Source organism: Mizuhopecten yessoensis, unplaced genomic scaffold (genome assembly GCF_002113885.1).
Source record: "Mizuhopecten yessoensis strain PY_sf001 unplaced genomic scaffold, ASM211388v2 scaffold1883, whole genome shotgun sequence".
Taxonomy (NCBI): Eukaryota; Metazoa; Mollusca; class Bivalvia; order Pectinida; family Pectinidae; genus Mizuhopecten; species Mizuhopecten yessoensis.
In genome coordinates, this window is record NW_018404269.1 from 722,562 (window position 1) to 741,771 (window position 19,210).

A 19,210-nucleotide genomic window follows, 5' to 3' on the forward strand; every position below is an offset into this window, starting at 1 on the left:
TGACGTTATGGTTATGGTATCACACAGCTGGGTAGTTTTGTTAAGATAATCACAGGCACTCTCTACACCTCTGTCTGTGCAGTTTTCTGCTGAGGGTATGGTTATGTCTGTAACAAGACCATCCATCATCAGAGCCGGAATAAATGACAACCGACTTCATTATACTAAACTAAACAATATCAAAATTACCGCACACGCAAACTCTTGCTTGTTCGAATGAATTATTTCTATTTTATGTCACACCACAATGCAGTGTTTTGCAGATACTCTGGAAGCATCTAAAGATACAAGTCAATTTCCCCCGAGAATATTAGCTCCATGTATGATTTAATCGGATGAGACGTCCTTAATATATACGCTGTAACTACATTGTTATGCCTGACCTTGAAGTGATGAAGACTTTCCATTTTTACGTGATCTCTTTGAGGATTCCAAAGAGCAATACCAAGTATATATTGAGTTTTAATCATTGTGTACACTAAAAACGTAACCCTAACGTTGGACTGAACAGAAAGATCACGTTAGCAATTCAGGCAAAGAAACCAATCATTAGATTTGGTTTTATTGAGGCAAGAAAAAGAAATAAAATAAATAAATACTTGGTGAGGAAGTAGCAGGTCCAGCTGTGCTAGGTGAGTGAGATGGCTCTAGAGTAGATTTCTGTGTCGTTGGTGCTGAAGAAGTTCTGGAGGAGACAGGCGTCGCTTGTGTAGCATGCGAGACCGGTGTTGAGGGAGTTGGCCTGCTGCCTGACACTGGGATCGTTGGGATCGTTGAGATCATATGTGCTGCTGTTGGAAACGGACCTGTGTTGAAACATACATGAATTAATCTATTGACAAATTCCGGTATTTCGTTGCTTTTACTGTAATGTGTTTATTTCATTAAATTAGATCCTTTTTAACATTTATGTAAACATGAAACATTTTTTAACGATACTCTGGAAATGTTATTTTATATCAACAAAGGTAAAGACGATAACGTTAACGTACTACGAAATTAGTTTTTCCCGAAAAGACCGTAAAAGGTTTATATCTTTCCTGGATGCATTAAGTCGTTGATTACGAGTACCTACTCATACCGAGAATGGCTTTATGTCAAACTTTGCATCGTGTTCCTTTGAATTCGTGGATGAAGCTTACCAACGAAATCAACGAAACAAAAAAGATCCACGAAAATTAGTGGTTTCACAATACTTAATGATTTGGCCACAACAAAAATGCTGTTAGTTTAAATGGCATATACGTATACGATGGTGTGCAAGAATCAATCTACTTGTGATAATTCAAATTGTGATAATATGATATATCATGTTACATGTTAATTTACTCACTGACTTGATCAGTAACATGTATAATACGTACTACAGAAGCCAGGAACAGGTATAATACGTACTACAGAAGCCAGTAACATGTATAATACGTACTACAGAAGCCAGTAACAGGTATAATACGTTCTACAGAAGCCAGTTACAGGTATAATTCGTACTACAGAAGCCAGTTACAGATATAATACGTACTACAGAAGCCAGGAACAGGTATAATACGTACTACAGAAGCCAGTTACAGCTATGATACGTACTACAGAAGCCAGTAACAGGTATAATACGTACTACAGAAGCCAGTTACAGCTATGATACGTACTACAGAAGCCAGTAACAGGTATGATACGTACTACAAAAGCCAGTAACAGGTATAATACGTACTACAGAAGCCAGTAACAGGTATCATACGTACTACAAAAGCCAGTAACAGGTATAATACGTACTACAGAAGCCGCAGAATTTGACACAGTAGTATACCGACGTCAGGGATATGGTATCACACAGTTGGCTGGTTATGTTGAGAAGTTTACAGTTGCTCTCTGTAGCTCTGTCTTTGCAGTTTTCTGATGTCGGAATGGTTATGTCTGAAATTCAATCGCATTGAATCATCAGGGACGGTGTAAGTAACAACCAACGTCTTTATAATAAAACAGTGATAAAAGACGTTGGAAAGGCTTATTTTCATTGAGTTTGGTCACATCACAATGCAGCGTTTTCAGATAGGTACATCTGAAAGTGTCTACTGGAATAAATACTGGAAATACGACCGAAGTACAAGGAAGAACATAATTAAGAATTTGGTTTGTCGACTCAGAAAGCCAAACGAAGTTAACATTGTACTGATACGCACTATGGCCATTTCTTTCATTAGGCGACAGTGGCATTTCAGGTCAAACAAATAGAAAAAAAACGCATGTCCTCAGTGTACCGAAATATGTGTACAAATACAGCCAGATTGAAATAGTGCATGTAAATCATAACGTTGAAATAGTACAACTCCTTGCTACGACAGATAATTCTTAAAATAGAATTGATAATTAAACCTCGGGGACTAATGGTCAACCAGCAGAATCAACAACTTTGTTACTTGAGATTAATATTAGAAATACGAAGTAAAGAAACATATATTTAAAACTTAAGTTTGTCGACGCAGAAAGCCAGATAGAGTTAATAGATGATATATACTGGTGTCTTCAGTAATAATAAATTTATTTTACGAGTGTGGCTAATATTTTGAAAATGCAGCACGAGTGAAAAATATTGAAATTTTAGCCACGCTCGTGAAATATATTGGTTATTACTGAAGACACCATTAACTTTTTTTTTTATCTATTACATGTTTAAAGTATAAAACATAAAAAATGTAATAGCGTACTTATTAGCGCCATATTTTAGTGACGTAACGCTTGACAACATGGCTGCACGCCATTTTGAATTGGATACTCAACGCAATTCCGACGTTTTCTGCTTTTTTCTGGTATGATTGCTTATAAAAATATTATTAATTGCATATTTATGTAAATACTTAAGTGCCAACAAACATTTGCCATAACAACCACTTATTATATCGTCGCTTCATTTGAATCTGAACAAAAAAATCGTTGCCTTTCAATGCAGCGAATAGAAGATACCGTTATGATTGGTCAATACCAAAAAATGATATTTTCACTTTTGATATTTGCCACAGTGTGAAAGATATCAGTTTTATCAAGTTGATAGAATCCGATATTTCTCTGGCAAAAATGTAATAATTCTTATTTTAACAATTTAAAGATACTAGTCAAATTCCTACAGGCTCTCTATGCTATTTGGTAATTTAAAGCTTAGGACAATGGTAGAAGGTTGTTTTCTGTTTGTATCAATGAATTTTGAGGGATTCCGAAAATAAATAAATACACTACAAAAGCTCTGTATGAAGTGTTAGATAAGCTTAAATCAGAGTGACATATTGTGCAAAGGCACAGTGAACTTAATGTTCAACTCTATTAACTGAAGACAAATCCTAAGCAAGCGCTTCGGACAATGAAGTCGTGCATTATGATTTAGATTATTCACCAAAGAGACATTGATAAAATAAGTATTTACTAGGTGCGGAAGTGATAGGTCCATGTGTAGTAGGTGAGCGAGATGGCCCTCCTGACGTCACTGTGGGGGGTGTAGAACTCAATCCAATAATTGTAGACAGCAAGGGACGTTCCGTCTGATGGTGACAGGTGAACCCTGAAATGACCTTTGGTGGCGGCTCTGCAAAGATTTATACATATGTATATGATAAAACAACAAGTACACAAGACTAACTGCTAGGCCTTTCTGCCTTTTTAAGCTTCTTTAGGCTGGCGGTGTATGTACAACAGAGAAATTCGAGTAGAACATAGTACACTACTTACTAGTATTAAGACACACAATTGTTCTACTCCATTGCAATTAAAAAAAGAAGAAGATCAAATATAATCGTTGAGTTGTCCACGAAACAAGGAATAATGTTACATTAATCGCTGAAGCATCACTGAGAGTAATGATGGTTCACAAATAACAATTGCAATGTTTTCAGCTTCTTCTGCATAAAAACGACACTTACGATCTTGTGGTGGCCAGTTCCGGTTGCATAAATGTGTATCACAGCACGTGGAGGCAAGGTCGATCTCACCGACATGGTGAGTTACGTCACGTTTTACGTTGCTGTTGTTTTTAAAAGCACCGCAGTACTGTAATGAATGAAATATCATACTTGTTTTTATTTACAATCATAGAGGTTGTGCTAGTTGTATATGAGTGCCCTGTCTGTTTGGGAAAAGAATTAAACCACTACACGCCAATTACAGTAAGCGACTAATGTCAGACTCACCATAGGGGACGGCTATACAAACGTCGGCTAAATACAGAATCGGAGTTGTTCTTCTGTGTCCTCTGCTTACGGGATAAATAAAAACACCTACACAGATTTGCGGCACCCATAGCCATACTTTTCTTTTCTTTTACTACTTTTATTCTACAGCAAAACATACATGATATGACGTCATCTTGTCTCTCTGCTCATCCGTCAACAAATTTCGTTTCTGCTGCTTGTTTCTGCTAATTGAATGCAATCTTTGTGTCATGCAACAATAATTTTAAATTGTCTTCTTTCCCTTCTATACTTTTATTCTACGACAAATATTATGACGTCATCTTCATTCTTGTACAAACTTAACTCATCCATAGAAAGCAATTTTAAACCAATGTCAAAATTATTTCAGATTCCATACCAAATGAATTGCAAATCACACACTGAATCCTAATGATATTAGACAACAAACAATAACATACAGGAATGTATATTACCGATTGCACCTTGGATGTGCTATAAACGTCACCTACTAGATTTACAATACGAATTACAAATTTGAAATATAATACCAAATGCTTACTAGATATGCAATACCAATTACATCTAGTTCTATATCAATTACAAATTTGATGTAAATGTCAATTACAAACTAAATGTATAATACCAGTTACAAATGTGATATACAATACCAATTACAAAGTAAATGTACAATACCGGTAATAAAGAATATGTAGGATATAATCTTACCGATGTTTCTTCGCATCCTAATTCAAATCGCAGGCCACCAGCATGAAACACCCCATACGATACACATTGCTGCGAAAAATAATGTTGACATTATAAATCCCGGAATATAATGAAGATTAACATGATTTGATTCGGTCGTTCTGTGCGGATGAATAGCTATGAGTTAATGTTTTACCCATCACGTGTCGTTTGGTGTTTTACGTGTGTGTTGACTTTTGAGACGGTAAGTAACTAAAAGAATAATTAAACACGTTGCGAATGTCTTCAACTCATTTATATGCCTCTGGAACAGCTAACTAAATGGTAGTGCCGCAGATTGCACACGAGACAGCCTTCTTAGTTTTACAATAAACGAAGTCTTCTGTCATATAGAGTGATGAGCCTATATACCAAAATTAACAGCGAAATGAATAAAATATTCAAACGAGGATAGGTGCAGTGTAAATACAAACCCAGATCTATAGAAGAGGGATTCTCTTCCACCAAAGATTATAAATTTGTGAAATCCAATATTCACGTGCATGTGAGGTAGTTAGCACTTATGTGAATGGGTAATTGACTCACCTGTGAGTATGGACAGTTAATCAATTTGTCACAGAGGACGGGATCTTTCACGGCATCACAGGCCATACATCGGGTAGACGGTAACACACTCATGTCCTCTGAAAAATATGTACACAACGAAACCATCATGTCCTCTGAAGCAACAAGTCTGAATATCTATACACAATGGAACCATTAGGTCCTCTGAGGCAACAAGTCTGAATATCTGTACACAATGGAACCATCATGTACTCTGAAGCAACAAGTCTGAATATCTATCCACAATGGAACCATTAGGTCCTCTGAAGCAACAAGTCTGAATATCTATACACAATGGAACCATGATGTCCTCTGAAGTAACAAGTCTGAATATCTGTACACAATGGAACCATCATGTCCTCTGAAGCAACAAGTCTGAATATCTGTACACAATGGAACCATTAGGTCCTCTGAAGCAACAAGTCTCAATATCTATACACAATGGAACCATGATGTCCTCTGAAGCAACAAGTCTGAATATCTATACACAATGAACCATCACGTCCTCTGAAGCAACAAGTCTGAATATCTGTACACAATGGAACCATCACGTCCTCTGAAGCAACAAGTCTGAATATATGTACACAATGGAACCATTAGGTCCTCTAAAGCAACAAGTCTGAATATCTGTACACAATCAACCATTAGGTCCTCTGAAGCAACAAGGCTGAATATCTATACACAATGGAACCATGATGTCCTCTGAAGTAACAAGTCTGAATATCTGTACACAATGGAACAATCATGTCCTCTGAAGCAACAAGTCTGAATATCTGTCCACAATGGAACCATTATGTCCTCTGAATCAACAAGTCTGAATATCTGTACACAATGAACCATTATGTCCTCTGAAGCAACAAATCTGAATATCTGTACACAATGAAACCATCATGTCCTCTGAAGCAACAAGTCCGAATATCTGTACACAATGGAACCATTATGTCCTCTGAATCAACAAGTCTGAATATCTATACACAATGTAACCATTATGTCCTCTGAAGCAACAAGTCTGAATCTCTATACACAATGAACCATTATGTCCTCTGAAGCAAGAAGTCTGAATATCTGTACACAATGGAACCATGATGTCCTCTGAAGTAACAAGTCTGAATATCTGTACACAATGGAACTATTAGGTCCTCTGAAGCAACAAGGTTGAATATCTGTACACAATGAATGGAACCATTAGACAAGTCTGAATATCTATACACAATGGAGCCATTAGGTCCTCTGAAGCAACAAGTCAGAATATCTATACACAATGGAACCATTATGTCCTCTGAATCAACAAGTCTGAATATCTATACACAATGGAACCATGATGTCCTCTGAAGTAACAAGTCTGAATATCTGTACACAATGGAACAATCATGTCCTCTGAAGCAACAAGTCTGAATATATGTACACAATGGAACCATTAGGTCCTCTAAAGCAACAAGTCTGAATATCTGTACACATTGGAACCATTATGTCCTCTGAAGCAACAAATCTGAATATCTGTACACAATGGAACCATTATGTCCTCTGAATCAACAAGTCTGAATATCTGTACACAATATAACCATCATGTCCTCTGAAGCAACAAGTCCGAATATCTATACACAATGAACCATTAGGTCCTCTGAAGCAACAAGGTTGAATATCTGTACACAATGAATGGAACCATTAGGTCCTCTGAAGCAACAAGTCTAAATATCTGTACACAATGGAACCATCATGTCCTCTGAAGCAACAAGTCTGAATATCTGTACACAATGGAACCATTATGTCCTCTGAAGCAACAAGTCTGAATATCTGTACACGATGGAACCATCATGTCCTCTGAAGCAACAAGTCTGAATATCTATACACAATGAACCATTAGGTCCTCTGAAGCAACTAGTCTGAATATCTGTACACAATGAATGGAACCATTAGGTCCTCTGAAGCAACAAGTCTAAATATCTGTACACAATGGAACCATCATGCCCTCTGAAGCAACAAGTCTGAATATATGTACACAATGGAACCATTAGGTCCTCTGAAGCAACAAGTCTGAATATCTGTACACAATCAACCATTAGGTCCTCTGAAGCAACAAGTCTGAATATATGTACACATTAACATCACCATGTCATCTGAAACATCAACTACGAATAACTTTATACAATAAGATATGATGTTCTTTAAAATAACAAGTTTGAATGTATGTACAAGAACACATTGTGTTATGAAACAATGTTAAAGCGTTCTTCTGAATACCAAATAATATCCCAAGAAACAACGATTCTGAATATTTATATGCAAATACATTATCACGTTATCTCGTCAAGTAAATGATAAGACGAATCTGTTGGTGACATTCCTTGTGATGCTTTTCCTTGTGTAGTGGCAACTGCTTTGCTGATGAATTTGGTAAAAAAAGAACAATATTATGTATACTTGTGACTATGTATGATAACCAGTAAGGAATAAAAAGTATGACAGTCTGTTTACCACTATCGGGGCAGCCATACAGATTGCAGAACTCTCCCTCACAACAATGATGACAGGATAATGTGGATCGCTTATTGACCGCATGGGCGTACCCGTGCATAGACTCCCCGAAACACGTCTTCAGATTACAAGTCTGTGGGATACACAAGTATACATACATATTCTTACACCTCATTTTTATAACAGCTTGTCTGATTGAATGATACTCACGCGCTCAGGTTTCCCCGATCATATTTTCCTTATTCGGATCCTCTCTAGAAAAATTGGTAAGAGGTGGCACAACCTAGTTCCGAAAGACGGAAGCAGACGACAACTATGGTGCGTCAACCTGATCATTTCTACTACTGTATTATTGTTTTTTGATTTATTCATATATATATATATATTTACATGTTTCGACATTCTGAAGAGCATGATTAACCTCATAGAAACAAAGAATCGGGATTCCCTACTGCAAGGGCAATACAAATTTTATTATGACGATAATAAATAGTTTATGACAATAAATGGTTGTTGTTCTGGTTAATGTCGACGGAAATTTCCCCGCAAAGGCCAAAAATAGTAACGTTGACTTGTTGATGTCAGTTTCAACAATTGGCAAACAAGTTCAAGTTAGATATAAAGCCATTCTCCGTATGAGCAATCCACGAATTCATAAACCCATCCTTTAGTGGGTTTTTTTCGGGGAACCGAGAAATATGGGCTCAACGAAAATATCTGATTCAACATTGCTAAAATTCCATCACAGAATTAATAAACTTACATGGCGAGAGCGACAACCTGCATTGATGACTGGCCATCCACTGGCTAGCACCTCCTTTTCAATGTAGCATACCTAGAGTTAAGTACAGTATTACAAACAAAGCAAAACAAAACATTATTCAGTTTTATTGCATATTATAAGTTGTTTGAAAGGAGATACAAGGTAATATATTTATCACAAATCTGGATTTGAAAGAGAACAGATGGTAACTCCATGGACAAAATAATAAATGTATTGACACCAGTATAATTTAACCACGAGAACGTCATTGACAACTACACGTTTATCGACTTCTTGACAGCATGTTCCCACCTCGAGATTCGTGTGTCCCATGTAGACAACGTGTAAAATAAATTCCAGTGTCCAGGATTATATCAGCCTTATTTCTGAATTGCACTTTGAAATCTGCTGTTTTATTGCATTCGCAGTGCTACCTTTTATTTTACGACTTTTCTTAGAAAAAGAGTTGGAAAATAGAATCAATCAAAATTTAGGTATTGGGGATATGGAAATACTACAGTCTGGAGTACAAATGTGGAATTGGGGCTCAGAGCTCAGAACTTAGGCAAGTCTCGGTACTAACCCACATTCTACACTCCAAGGCAGCATTGACACATCCCCCTATCTTTAAATTTAATTTTAACGACAAAAATATACGTTTATTGATACAAATGCATAACTTAATTGACATCACTAAGGCATAACATAATTTTGTCATTTGTCTATACTGTGAAAAGGATATTGACGCCGTTTCGTGTAAAACAGTTTGTTTCTGAGAAATCACTAATTTTCGTTGACTTTTTAATTTCGTTGATTTCGTTGATAATTTTAATCCTAGGTCCTCGAAGTTATTACAAGTTTGACATTAAGCAATTTTCCGTTTGAATGGATACTCGTAATCCACGAATTAATGTACCCACGAAATGATGTTTTGTGGGGAAACCATGATATTCCGGCCCCACGAAAATAACTGACTGCACAGTATATGACAACATTTTGTACTGTGATAACACATCCTTACCTCGTGTGGTGCGCATGTAATAACATCAAGGCAGTCGATTATGTGTTCAGCCTTATGACAATACATACACCGGTAATGGTCATGGAGGGCTAAAATATAAAATGCTATTTTTGTTAAAGAACATCTTAACAATCACTGCATACGTGTGCTAAAGACTGACCACTGGAAAAGATTTCTTGTACTTAATGATATCCATATAGTATTGTATTGTGAAATTTTGCTGCAGATTTTCGCCCTCCATAATGAGGGAGAATTTATCATCACAGTGAAGTTATTAAAACAACAAAATTAAAATAGCAACTCAATGTGAAGGGCGATATTAACACTAGGCGAATATGGATTTTACCGGCGAAGGGCGAAAGCTGACTGGGCGATAGTTTCCCGGTATACAGTGATTGAATCAGTAAGCCATTCTGTGTTGGTTATATTGAAAGATTTATTGCATCATATCTTATATCAATACATATATATATCTGCTATAAATTGGAAAGTGAACTAAAATATAACTGAATTGGTTTTATTATTGTTTTGTTTGTTTGTTTTTAACACACCTGTATATAGTTCAAACCTTTAGAAAACAAAATACCAACCATTCACATACTTCATTAGCATTAAGAAGATTGTCTGTTGAAAGTGAGCAATAGGGAGTCGTTATGTATACCTTAATTTAACACTTAGGAGTGGTCTATATTAACTACTCTCTTGTAATACTCTTTGTTGATGAAGCAGTTAAAGTTATGACAACAAATTAAGTCAGAATTTGCTTGTTTTACTCCGTTCAAAACGTTTTCTCTGCATGATGCAATAGTTGGTGATGCAGATAGATGTATACTGACAGTTACCTTAGGAACTGTTGTGATAGTGTCAGAACGTCGTCGCAAAGCAAGATGGGCAATCTGCGCTACAGGTTTTGAACAAACTTGTAGATTTCGAATAAGTCAAATATAATGAGTGTTAATGTTTTGGATTTGATTGAACCCAACATGGACTGAGAGAATGGCGAACGGTGTATCTTACCTGAGCTACTAACGTTTTGCGTTGACTGAGTTACGCCATTCACATCGACGGGAAGGAGAGCCCAGCATAGTAGACTTAACACTGAAATGGCGAGGGTGTAGCAGTGGTTAAAAACAAAATGGTGAGTTTGTGTTAGTGGTAAGCATTGCAATGTTAAGTAGTGTCAGTAGTTAGCACTGAATTGGTGTTTTTATGTCAGTGGTTAACACTTTAAGTTGTTTAAAAGTTGTGTCAGTGGTTAGCACTGCAATGGGAAGTGTGTATCAGTGGCTAACACTTTGGTTGTGAGGTTGTGTCAGTAGTTAGCACTGAAATGGTGAGGGTGAATCAGTGGTAAGCACTGCAATGGTGAGGGTGTATCAGTAGTTAGCACTGAAATGATGAGGGTGTATCAGTGGTAAGCACTGAAATGGTGAGGGTGAATAAGTGGTTAGCACTTTAGTCGTGAGGCTGTGTCCGTAGTAAGCACTGCAATGGTGAGGTTGAGTCAGTAGTTAGCACTGAAATGGTGAGGGTGAATCAGTGGTAAGCACTGAAATGGCGTGGTTGTGGCAGTAGTTAGCACTGAAATGGTGAGGGTGAATCAGTGGTAAGCACTGAAATGGCGAGGTTGTGTCAGTAGTTAGCACTGAAATGGGGAGGGGGAATCAGTGGTAAGCACTGAAATGGCGTTGTTGTGTCAGTAGTTAGCACTGAAATGGGGAGGGTGTACCAGTAGTTAGCACTGAAATGGTGAGGGTGAATCAGTGGTAATCACTGAAATGGCGTGGTTGTGTCAGTAGTTAGCACTGAAATGGTGAGGGTGTACCAGTAGTTAGCACTGAAATGGTAAGGGTGAATAAGTGGTTAGCACTTAAGTCGTAAGGCTGTGTCCGTAGTTAGCACTGAAATAGTGAGGGTGAATCAGTGGTAAGCAGTGAAATGGTGAGGTTGTGTCAGTAATTAGCACTGAAACGTTGGGGGTGTATCAGTAGTTAGCACTGAAACGTTGAGGGTGTATCAGTGGTTAGCACTGAAATGGTGAGGGTGTATCAGTGGTTAGCACTGAAACGTTGAGGGTGAATCAGTAGTAAGCACTGAAATGGTGAGGGTGTATCAGTGGTAAGCAGTGAAATGGTGAGGTTGTGTCATTAGTTCGCACTGAAACGTTGAGGGTGTATCAGTAGTAAGCACTGAAACGTTGAGGGTGTATCAGTGGTTAGCACTGAAACGTTGAGGGTGTATCAGTAGTTAGCACTGAAACGTTGAGGGTGCATCAGAAGTAAGCACTGAAACGTTGAGGGATTATCAGAAGTTAGCACTGAAACGTTGAGGGTGTATCAGTGGTTAGCACTGAAACGTTGAGGGTGAATCAGTAGTAAGCACTGAAATGGTGAGGGTGTATCAGTGGTTAGCACTTAAGTTGTGAGGTTGTGTCAGTAGTTCGCACTGAAATGGTGAAGGTGTATCAGTGGTAAGCAGTGAAATGGTGAGGTTGTGTCAGTAGTTAGCACTGAAACGTTGAGGGTGTATCAGTAGTTAGCACTGAAACGTTGACGGTGTATCAGTGGTTCGCACTGAAACGTTGAGGGTGTATCAGAAGTTAGCACTGAAACGATGAGGCTGTATCAGTGGTTCGCACTGAAACGTTGAGGGTTTTTCAGTAGTTAGCACTGAAACGTTGAGGGTGTATCAGTGGTTAGCACTTAAATTGTGAGGTTGTGTCAGTGGATAAAACTGAAATGATGAGGTTCTGTTTATCGTTAGAACTGCAATGGTGAGGCAATGTCAGTTATTAAAAGTATAATGATGAGGTTGTGTCAGTAGTTAGCACTGACACGTTGAGGGTGTATCAGTGGTTAGCACTTAGGTTGTGAGGTTGGGTAAGTGGATAAAACTGAAATGATGAGGTTCTGTTTATCGTGAGAACTGCAATGGTGAGGCAATGTCAGTTGTTAAAAGTTAAATGATGAGGTTGTGTCAGTAGTTAGCACTGACACGTTGAGGGTGTATCAGTGGTTAGCACTTAGGTTGTGAGGTTGGGTCAGTGGATAAAACTGAAATGATGAGGTTCTGTTTATCGTGAGAACTGCAATGGTGAGGCAATGTCAGTTGTTTAAAGTTAAATGATGAGGTTGTGTTGGTGGGCAACACTAAAATGTAAAGATTGTGTCATTAGGTAAATACGATAGAATTAATGAATGAGCAGGAACGGAAATCGACAAATTTCTACAAGGCAATAATATGGATCGGTGAATATTTTTTGTCGCAAAATAAAATAGAATCCCTTAGCAATGCGGAGTTTTCCGACAATCAGGCTATTCAGTTTATATTTACATGTAAATATCAATCATAATGAAATCTGGAAAAGGGTTACCAAATGTTCTTCCTTCATTATTTGAACATGACTATTTTCTGAGTTGAACTCGTTAATTAATCATATATGTTACATCTTTGTTTTTGATCTCCTGATCCATCATTCCCAACATATTAACTTATTTAATTCATATTTTGTTGATATTGCCATTGAATATCCCCCGTTTTAAAATGAATTATTTTCAAAATTTTCAATGTTTTGAGTTTATGATATTTCTTTACAGCTGGGAATGTTTCCGTTAAGTTAAACGTAATCTAATCTACTCACTGTATGTCGACCGGTTACGTCACACCCTGACCTAATTACTTCATTGTCACCCAAAAGGTACACCAACACCTCAAAGCTTCCAACGTCACTGCACGTTGGCACAAATGAGGTAGGTGAGACATACTACCCTTAGATATAACGTGACGTACCTACCACAGGCGGCCAGCCACCCCGCCTTCTCGGTCGCGCACATAGCTTTGTTTTCTCGCACAGAAACGTATCAAACATAGTGAATAGGAAGGCTTTCTTATCAGCGCCAGCTGGTTCGTAATAACTCCAATCGGACAGTGACGTATTCTATACACAAATTCGTGATAAATTCATGTCGAACACATTGACAATAGATATTTGACACCATTTAATATATCATTACACCACAAATCATGTCTTGGAGGCGTAACATACGATTTTTTTTTTATAATTACAAATATACGTAATAGAACTGTATTTGAAGATCCTTGAATGTAGATTCTTATCTGTCATGCAAGTGACCTGTTTTCTATTTCAGGCTATTGACACACTCCAATGTCCAACATAAAGGTTAGGATATATTTTTAATTTGTTATTCCGAATAAAAATTGTCAAAAGGACACGTGGAACAATGTTAAATGTGTCTCCATTCTAAGGTCTGGTTTCCTGGTTTCCGACCTACGACAGCACAGCCTGTTGGACGTTTATGTGGAACGTTTATGACCGTTGTATATCAGTACAAATGACATATATAACCTCACCACGCCTATTCGTTCTCATTGTCGATATATTTTTCTAAACATGTCCATAAACTAATGTTTAAATACTATTGCTAGATATACATTTAACCGCTTTTACATGAATTAAGTAGAAAGTAGCCAAATTAACCCATTCTCTCAAACGAATTATTATATTTATGTGTAGAAAGCGCTTGCAATAATAGCCTACTTCCAGTTCTTATCTCAACAAGCAACAAATGTGTATGGCATAATATGTAACAGTTCCGGTCACTTTATTCTAACAACGGGTGAACCAGATGTTGCCATTATCCTAGATGCTGACTGTTAAGCAGGGAATAACAACTACCATTTAAGGGACTTTGTTATGTCCCGGCCTTGGGACAGAACCCATAGTCTTCCTCACCTGGGCAAACGTTCAACATTAAAGCCAAAAGTGAGGTGTTGCCAAGCAAGGCGCTGGGTAATAAATGGTAGTTAGAAGTAGAAAGAAAGATAAAGATTCCAAACATTGCAATGGGTGCAGCTGATGTATTTGGTCGCTTTTGTGTCCCCAAGTAGAGGGCACAGAAACAAACCCCCGAATTCTGCAGGGGGTTCGCACATTTGTCGCCTATTACGATTCATGCAGTGGGTAGCAGCAGTGTATTCTTTCTCTCGATCCCAGATCTGCAGGCAAGGAGATAAATATAAACTGGAAGTGTATTTTTACACATTGTCTACAAGTGACTTTTGACTGGATTTTGATGATTTGGCAATATTAAACCGGCAACGACCAAAAATATTGATGCATACCTTTGCTAGTTATCAAACTATCATTAACGTATGGCAAACGCTGGTTTACAACGTTACCTTTAATGATGAAACAAGACATATTTTGTGTCCCCTTATGTTTAAAACCGGAAGACAACAAAACGACAGAACGAAAAAAAACCGCTAAACAAAAGTAAGAAAATAACGTAAACGCGAGGAAATGAAATGGCGTGTTTTCCTCCTCCTTTTGGCATTACGTTGTTTCCTTATTCAGCTTCGGGACCTTTACATCCATTCGCTTTAAGTATGTCTCCTTGTTTCATTGTTATTGTCCCGGTGTTCGCTTTGAGGACGTAACAGTACTTGGAGTTTGCCTTGATTTACATGGAAGGTGTCGTCTATGAAGTAAGCTTACTCTCCTAAACGCCTGGTCGTATTTTCTTTGCACTTTTTAAGGATTTCTTTGTAAGTGTTTCCTTTTTCATATTATCATATTTTTCCTAGTTTCATAGATTCTGAGTTTTTGAATGATGATTTTGTTGACATTACGATAATCTCTTGTTGTTGTATGTCGGCCTTTTAATTATATTTGGATGAATAATATTTGTTGGCCAATGATCAAAAAGCATATAGATCAGCTTTTACCATTTTGGAGAATATCAGATGATTAGTAAATACACAAAACATTAATGTTGACATCATTTACTGATCAAATAGATTAACGAAATACAAATAAAATCAGTAGATCAACGTACAATTGGACCATTTATAAATGCAAGCATGTTTTCGAAATATATTTAACAACTGTGCATAATACATGAATGTAGCATCACATTCCTTGGGAATACACGCGTTGTGCAGCATTCTCGTCCATGGGCTTGTACGGCCAATCCACGCATTTCTTAGTGTGATTTAGGTACTTTCTGTATATTTCTGATCAACCAAGTCGGCGCACCCCTGGAGGACGTCGTGTATAAGCGCCGAAACGTCTAACAAGGAGGACCATCCACCCGCTGTTCCTATGTATTCAAGGTATGTTAGGCAAGATTTCCCCATACATTTATTCGTGGATTGTATGATTGAGGCTCCGGAGTTATAAGTCAACGCATTCCTTTATTCCTTTCGTAAATGGACTTATGGTCATTTCTGTCCATTTTATACAGCAGTTTGACGACAGATGTGAAGGTATCCAGCATTCCACTCAAAATTCTTTCCTCTAAGGAGGAAGTTTCTGCTTTTTCTTTCCCCTATTGAATAGAAAAATGTGATCATGCTTAGATACAATCTTTAGGTTGTGTTTTTGAGAACGCATACTCCGTATTTTTGCTAGAATTTATAACTGATATGGAAAACAATGCGTCAAGTGTGTAATAACAACAATGATGTGTTCATGACTTGTACAGAGATGTTTTAAGGAAAATGTCATATCCGTATAGTTAGGTATGCTTCAATTTGTCTGTTTATTCTCATGGTAAAAAAGGGAGAAGACCCATTGACTGCCGACATCTCGTCTACACTACCTACCAACATCGTGAGAAACCACTAAATCTGCCCCGGTGTGTGGAATCGTTACCGGCGTCGGGATCGCCTCCTTGTCCGACACCCATGGGACGTCTTTCGGTTTCAGTGCTAGAAGAGACAGCTTGGTCCTGAGGAAAGAAAGACGATACTGGGATTTTTTATACTATTTTTTTTATGAATCAAGCAAGATCTTCTTCATGTGGTTCTGTTTAACAAAGACGTGATCGAAAGCGTGTTATACATTAATGTCATTTTTACGTCTTACGAAATATAAACTGCTCTTTTTTCTAAAACAGCTTATTCAATATAAATTCAGTTGTTCTTACCACGTCAATACTGAATAATGCGGCGCTATACACGAAATTGGTTCCAGCCAGTTCAACAAGGTGGGTCATCAGTGAGTCTAAGTCTGGGAATGAGCGAACAAGAGCTGCACCAGGGTCAGAGGGGCAAAACACAGTACCAAGGATGTGAACGCCTCCTGTAGGGCCTCTCCGATGACTGTCAAATAACCACAACCGAGTGTCGCCTTCTGCCCTCCAGATTGCCATGGACACCTCCCCGATAGTGAGCACTATGTTGACTGCTGCTGTGGTATTCGTTGTGAATGTTTCAGCCATGAAGACAGGGAACTCCGGGGCTACACCGGACATTGCGCCGGCCGTTTCTTTACTTTCGTACTGGTAACACCCGTCTGTGTCAGACAGATGTATGATCTTGACACCACGGAGCAATGAGATATCGCCGGTCATGGAACCCGAACAAAACATTGGAAGAGTTTGTACCCTGTAGATGTTGGGTAACTGGTACACTCCCACTTTGCCATCCAAGTGTGTACTGAGTCTGTCGACAAATCGGAACTGACTATGTTGTCGGTGTCCAAGACGAAGAATGGTATCAACATCCCAAGATGTCCATGTCTCCGGAAGTCCTCGGTAGGCTTGGTAAATCAACGCTTCATATGCCATTGTGGTACATTGACGGTTGGTGACAAATGGTCCAATGCTGTCTTGTGCCATCGTCCCCCGGACAATAACGTCTACAAAAGGCAGTGCAAAAGGTAACAGTCGGCTGGCTATTTCTAATTATAGCGTAGGTCATAAAATAGGAACTAGAGGAGTAATAGCAGACTTCGGTTTCATTTCGTATCTTAACTAAAACAAGTTTATTTGATTTAAGAAAATTCCCCTCAAAAAAGCATTGCTCCAGGTAAGGGAATATTATTTTCTTCAGTAAAGCTCGAAAAGTTTGAGAAATGTGGACTTACCCTTGATGGTTTTCTGGTTACTTGCGAACCCAAATCGTGAGAGCAGGCGTTGAAAGGGCGATAACTCCCTCAGGCGGTCGAAGTTGCCTTCTTCCAGTCCTACGAGTAATGGTTGAGTTACACCGCAAACGGAGGCGACGTTGATGCCCGATAAAGCCTTAATGCTGGCAACGGATTCGGCTGTACAGGACAAGACATTGCTGTAACACAACACAGTCAAATAGAACATGTCACTACATGTAACACCACACAGTCACAGAGACCATGTCACTACATGTAAGACAACACAGTCACAGCGAACATGTCACTACACGTAACACAACACGGTCAAATAGAACACGTCGCTACATGTAACACAACCCAGTCACAGAGAACATGTGACTACATGTTACACAACACAGTCAAAGAAAACACGGCACTACATGTAACACAGCACAGTCAAAGAGAACAAGTCACTAAATGTAACACAACACATTCAAATAGAACATGTAAATACATGTAACACAACACTGTCAAATAGAACATGCCACTACATGTAACACAGCACAGTCAAAGAGAACATGTCACTAAATGTAACACAACACAGTAACAGAGAACATGTCACTTCATGTAACACAACACAACAAAATAGAACACGTCACTACAAATAACACAACACAGTCCCAGAGAACATGTCACTGCATGTAACACAACACTGTCACAGAGAACATGGCACTACATGTAACACGACACAGTCACAGAGACCATGCCACTACATGTAACACGACACAGTCAAAGAGAGCACGTCACTACATGTAAAAGCCTTAATGCTGGCAACGGATTCGGCTGTACAGCACAAGACATTGCTGTACACAACACAGTCAAAGAAAAAACGTCACTACATGTACCACACCACAGTCAAAGAGAACAAACCACTAAATGTAACACTACACAGTCACAGAGAGCATGTCACTACATGTACCACACCACAGTCAAATAGAAAACGTCACTACATATAACACAACACAGTCCCAGAGAACATGTCACTTCATGTAACACAACACAATCAAATAGAACACGTCCTTACATGTAACACAACGCAGTCAAAGAGAACACGTAACTACATGTAACACAGCACAGTCAAAGAGAAAACGTCACTACATGAAACACAACACAGTCACAGCGAACATGTCACTACATGTAACACAACACAGTCACAGAGAACATATCACAACATGTAACACAACACAGTCAAATAGAACACGTCACTACATGTAACACAACACAGTCAAAGAGAACACGTCACTACATGTAACACAACACAGTCAAATAGAACATGTCACTACATGTAACACAACACAGTCAAAGAGAACATACAACTTTATATTTCAGGACATATTATTGAAACAGAACATACCACCACGTGTTTCATCACACTAACATATATCTCGGTAATTATATGTATATTAGTATGCTACACGGTACAGTGCATCTGGTAAAGAGGTATACATATATTTTCCATATATAGCATACACGTGCCACAAAAATAAGGGAAAAACGTGCGTGGTGATGCCAACTTCATTATTTGATGATTCCCCCCCCCC

General features: G+C 38.3%; 2 protein-coding genes across 8 annotated transcripts in view; both read right to left on the reverse strand.

Moving 5' to 3' along the window:
- The window catches only part of LOC110442005 (mucin-2-like), a 27,149-nt gene extending 13,411 nt beyond the window's left edge, over positions 1-13,738 (reverse strand). Inside the window, exons 1-12 of one of the 7 annotated variants that reach the window (XM_021485422.1) lie at positions 13,529-13,737; positions 10,757-10,837; positions 9,740-9,828; positions 8,719-8,790; positions 7,956-8,088; positions 5,463-5,560; positions 4,899-4,967; positions 3,903-4,029; positions 3,410-3,568; positions 1,768-1,908; positions 600-806; positions 1-107 (exon numbers count right to left, since the gene is read on the reverse strand). In XM_021485422.1, the coding sequence (XP_021341097.1) occupies positions 1-107; positions 600-806; positions 1,768-1,908; positions 3,410-3,568; positions 3,903-4,029; positions 4,899-4,967; positions 5,463-5,560; positions 7,956-8,088; positions 8,719-8,790; positions 9,740-9,828; positions 10,757-10,837; positions 13,529-13,607 (1,362 nt within the window). In that variant the 5' untranslated portion in view covers positions 13,608-13,737. Of the gene's footprint in view, positions 108-599; positions 807-1,767; positions 1,909-3,409; positions 3,569-3,902; positions 4,030-4,898; positions 4,968-5,462; positions 5,561-7,955; positions 8,089-8,718; positions 8,791-9,739; positions 9,829-10,756; positions 10,838-13,379; positions 13,480-13,528 lie in introns of those variants that run through there. The other 6 variants (XM_021485439.1, XM_021485387.1, XM_021485398.1 and 3 more) reach the window with 6 other exon arrangements.
- A 1,800-nt stretch (positions 13,739-15,538) lies between these two features.
- On the reverse strand, positions 15,539-17,856 carry LOC110441679. The gene is made up of 4 exons (XM_021484891.1): positions 17,628-17,856; positions 16,687-17,399; positions 16,364-16,488; positions 15,539-16,086 (listed from the first exon to the last, which is right to left on the reverse strand). Exons 1-4 carry the CDS (start codon positions 17,854-17,856, stop codon positions 16,056-16,058), a joined length of 1,098 nt encoding a protein of 365 aa, XP_021340566.1. The 3' UTR covers positions 15,539-16,055.
- Positions 17,857-19,210: the final 1,354 nt, after the last annotated feature.

Coding starts and splice junctions, on each gene's coding strand:
- LOC110441679 (XM_021484891.1), bottom strand. CDS start 17,856: ATGTTCTATTTGACTGTGTTGTGTTACAGCAATGTCTTGTCCTGTACA. Junction 17,400..17,627: donor TAACCAGAAAACCATCAAGG/GTAAGTCCACAT, acceptor TGCCTTTTGTAG/ACGTTATTGTCCGGGGGACG. Junction 16,489..16,686: donor CATTATTCAGTATTGACGTG/GTAAGAACAACT, acceptor TTCTTTCCTCAG/GACCAAGCTGTCTCTTCTAG.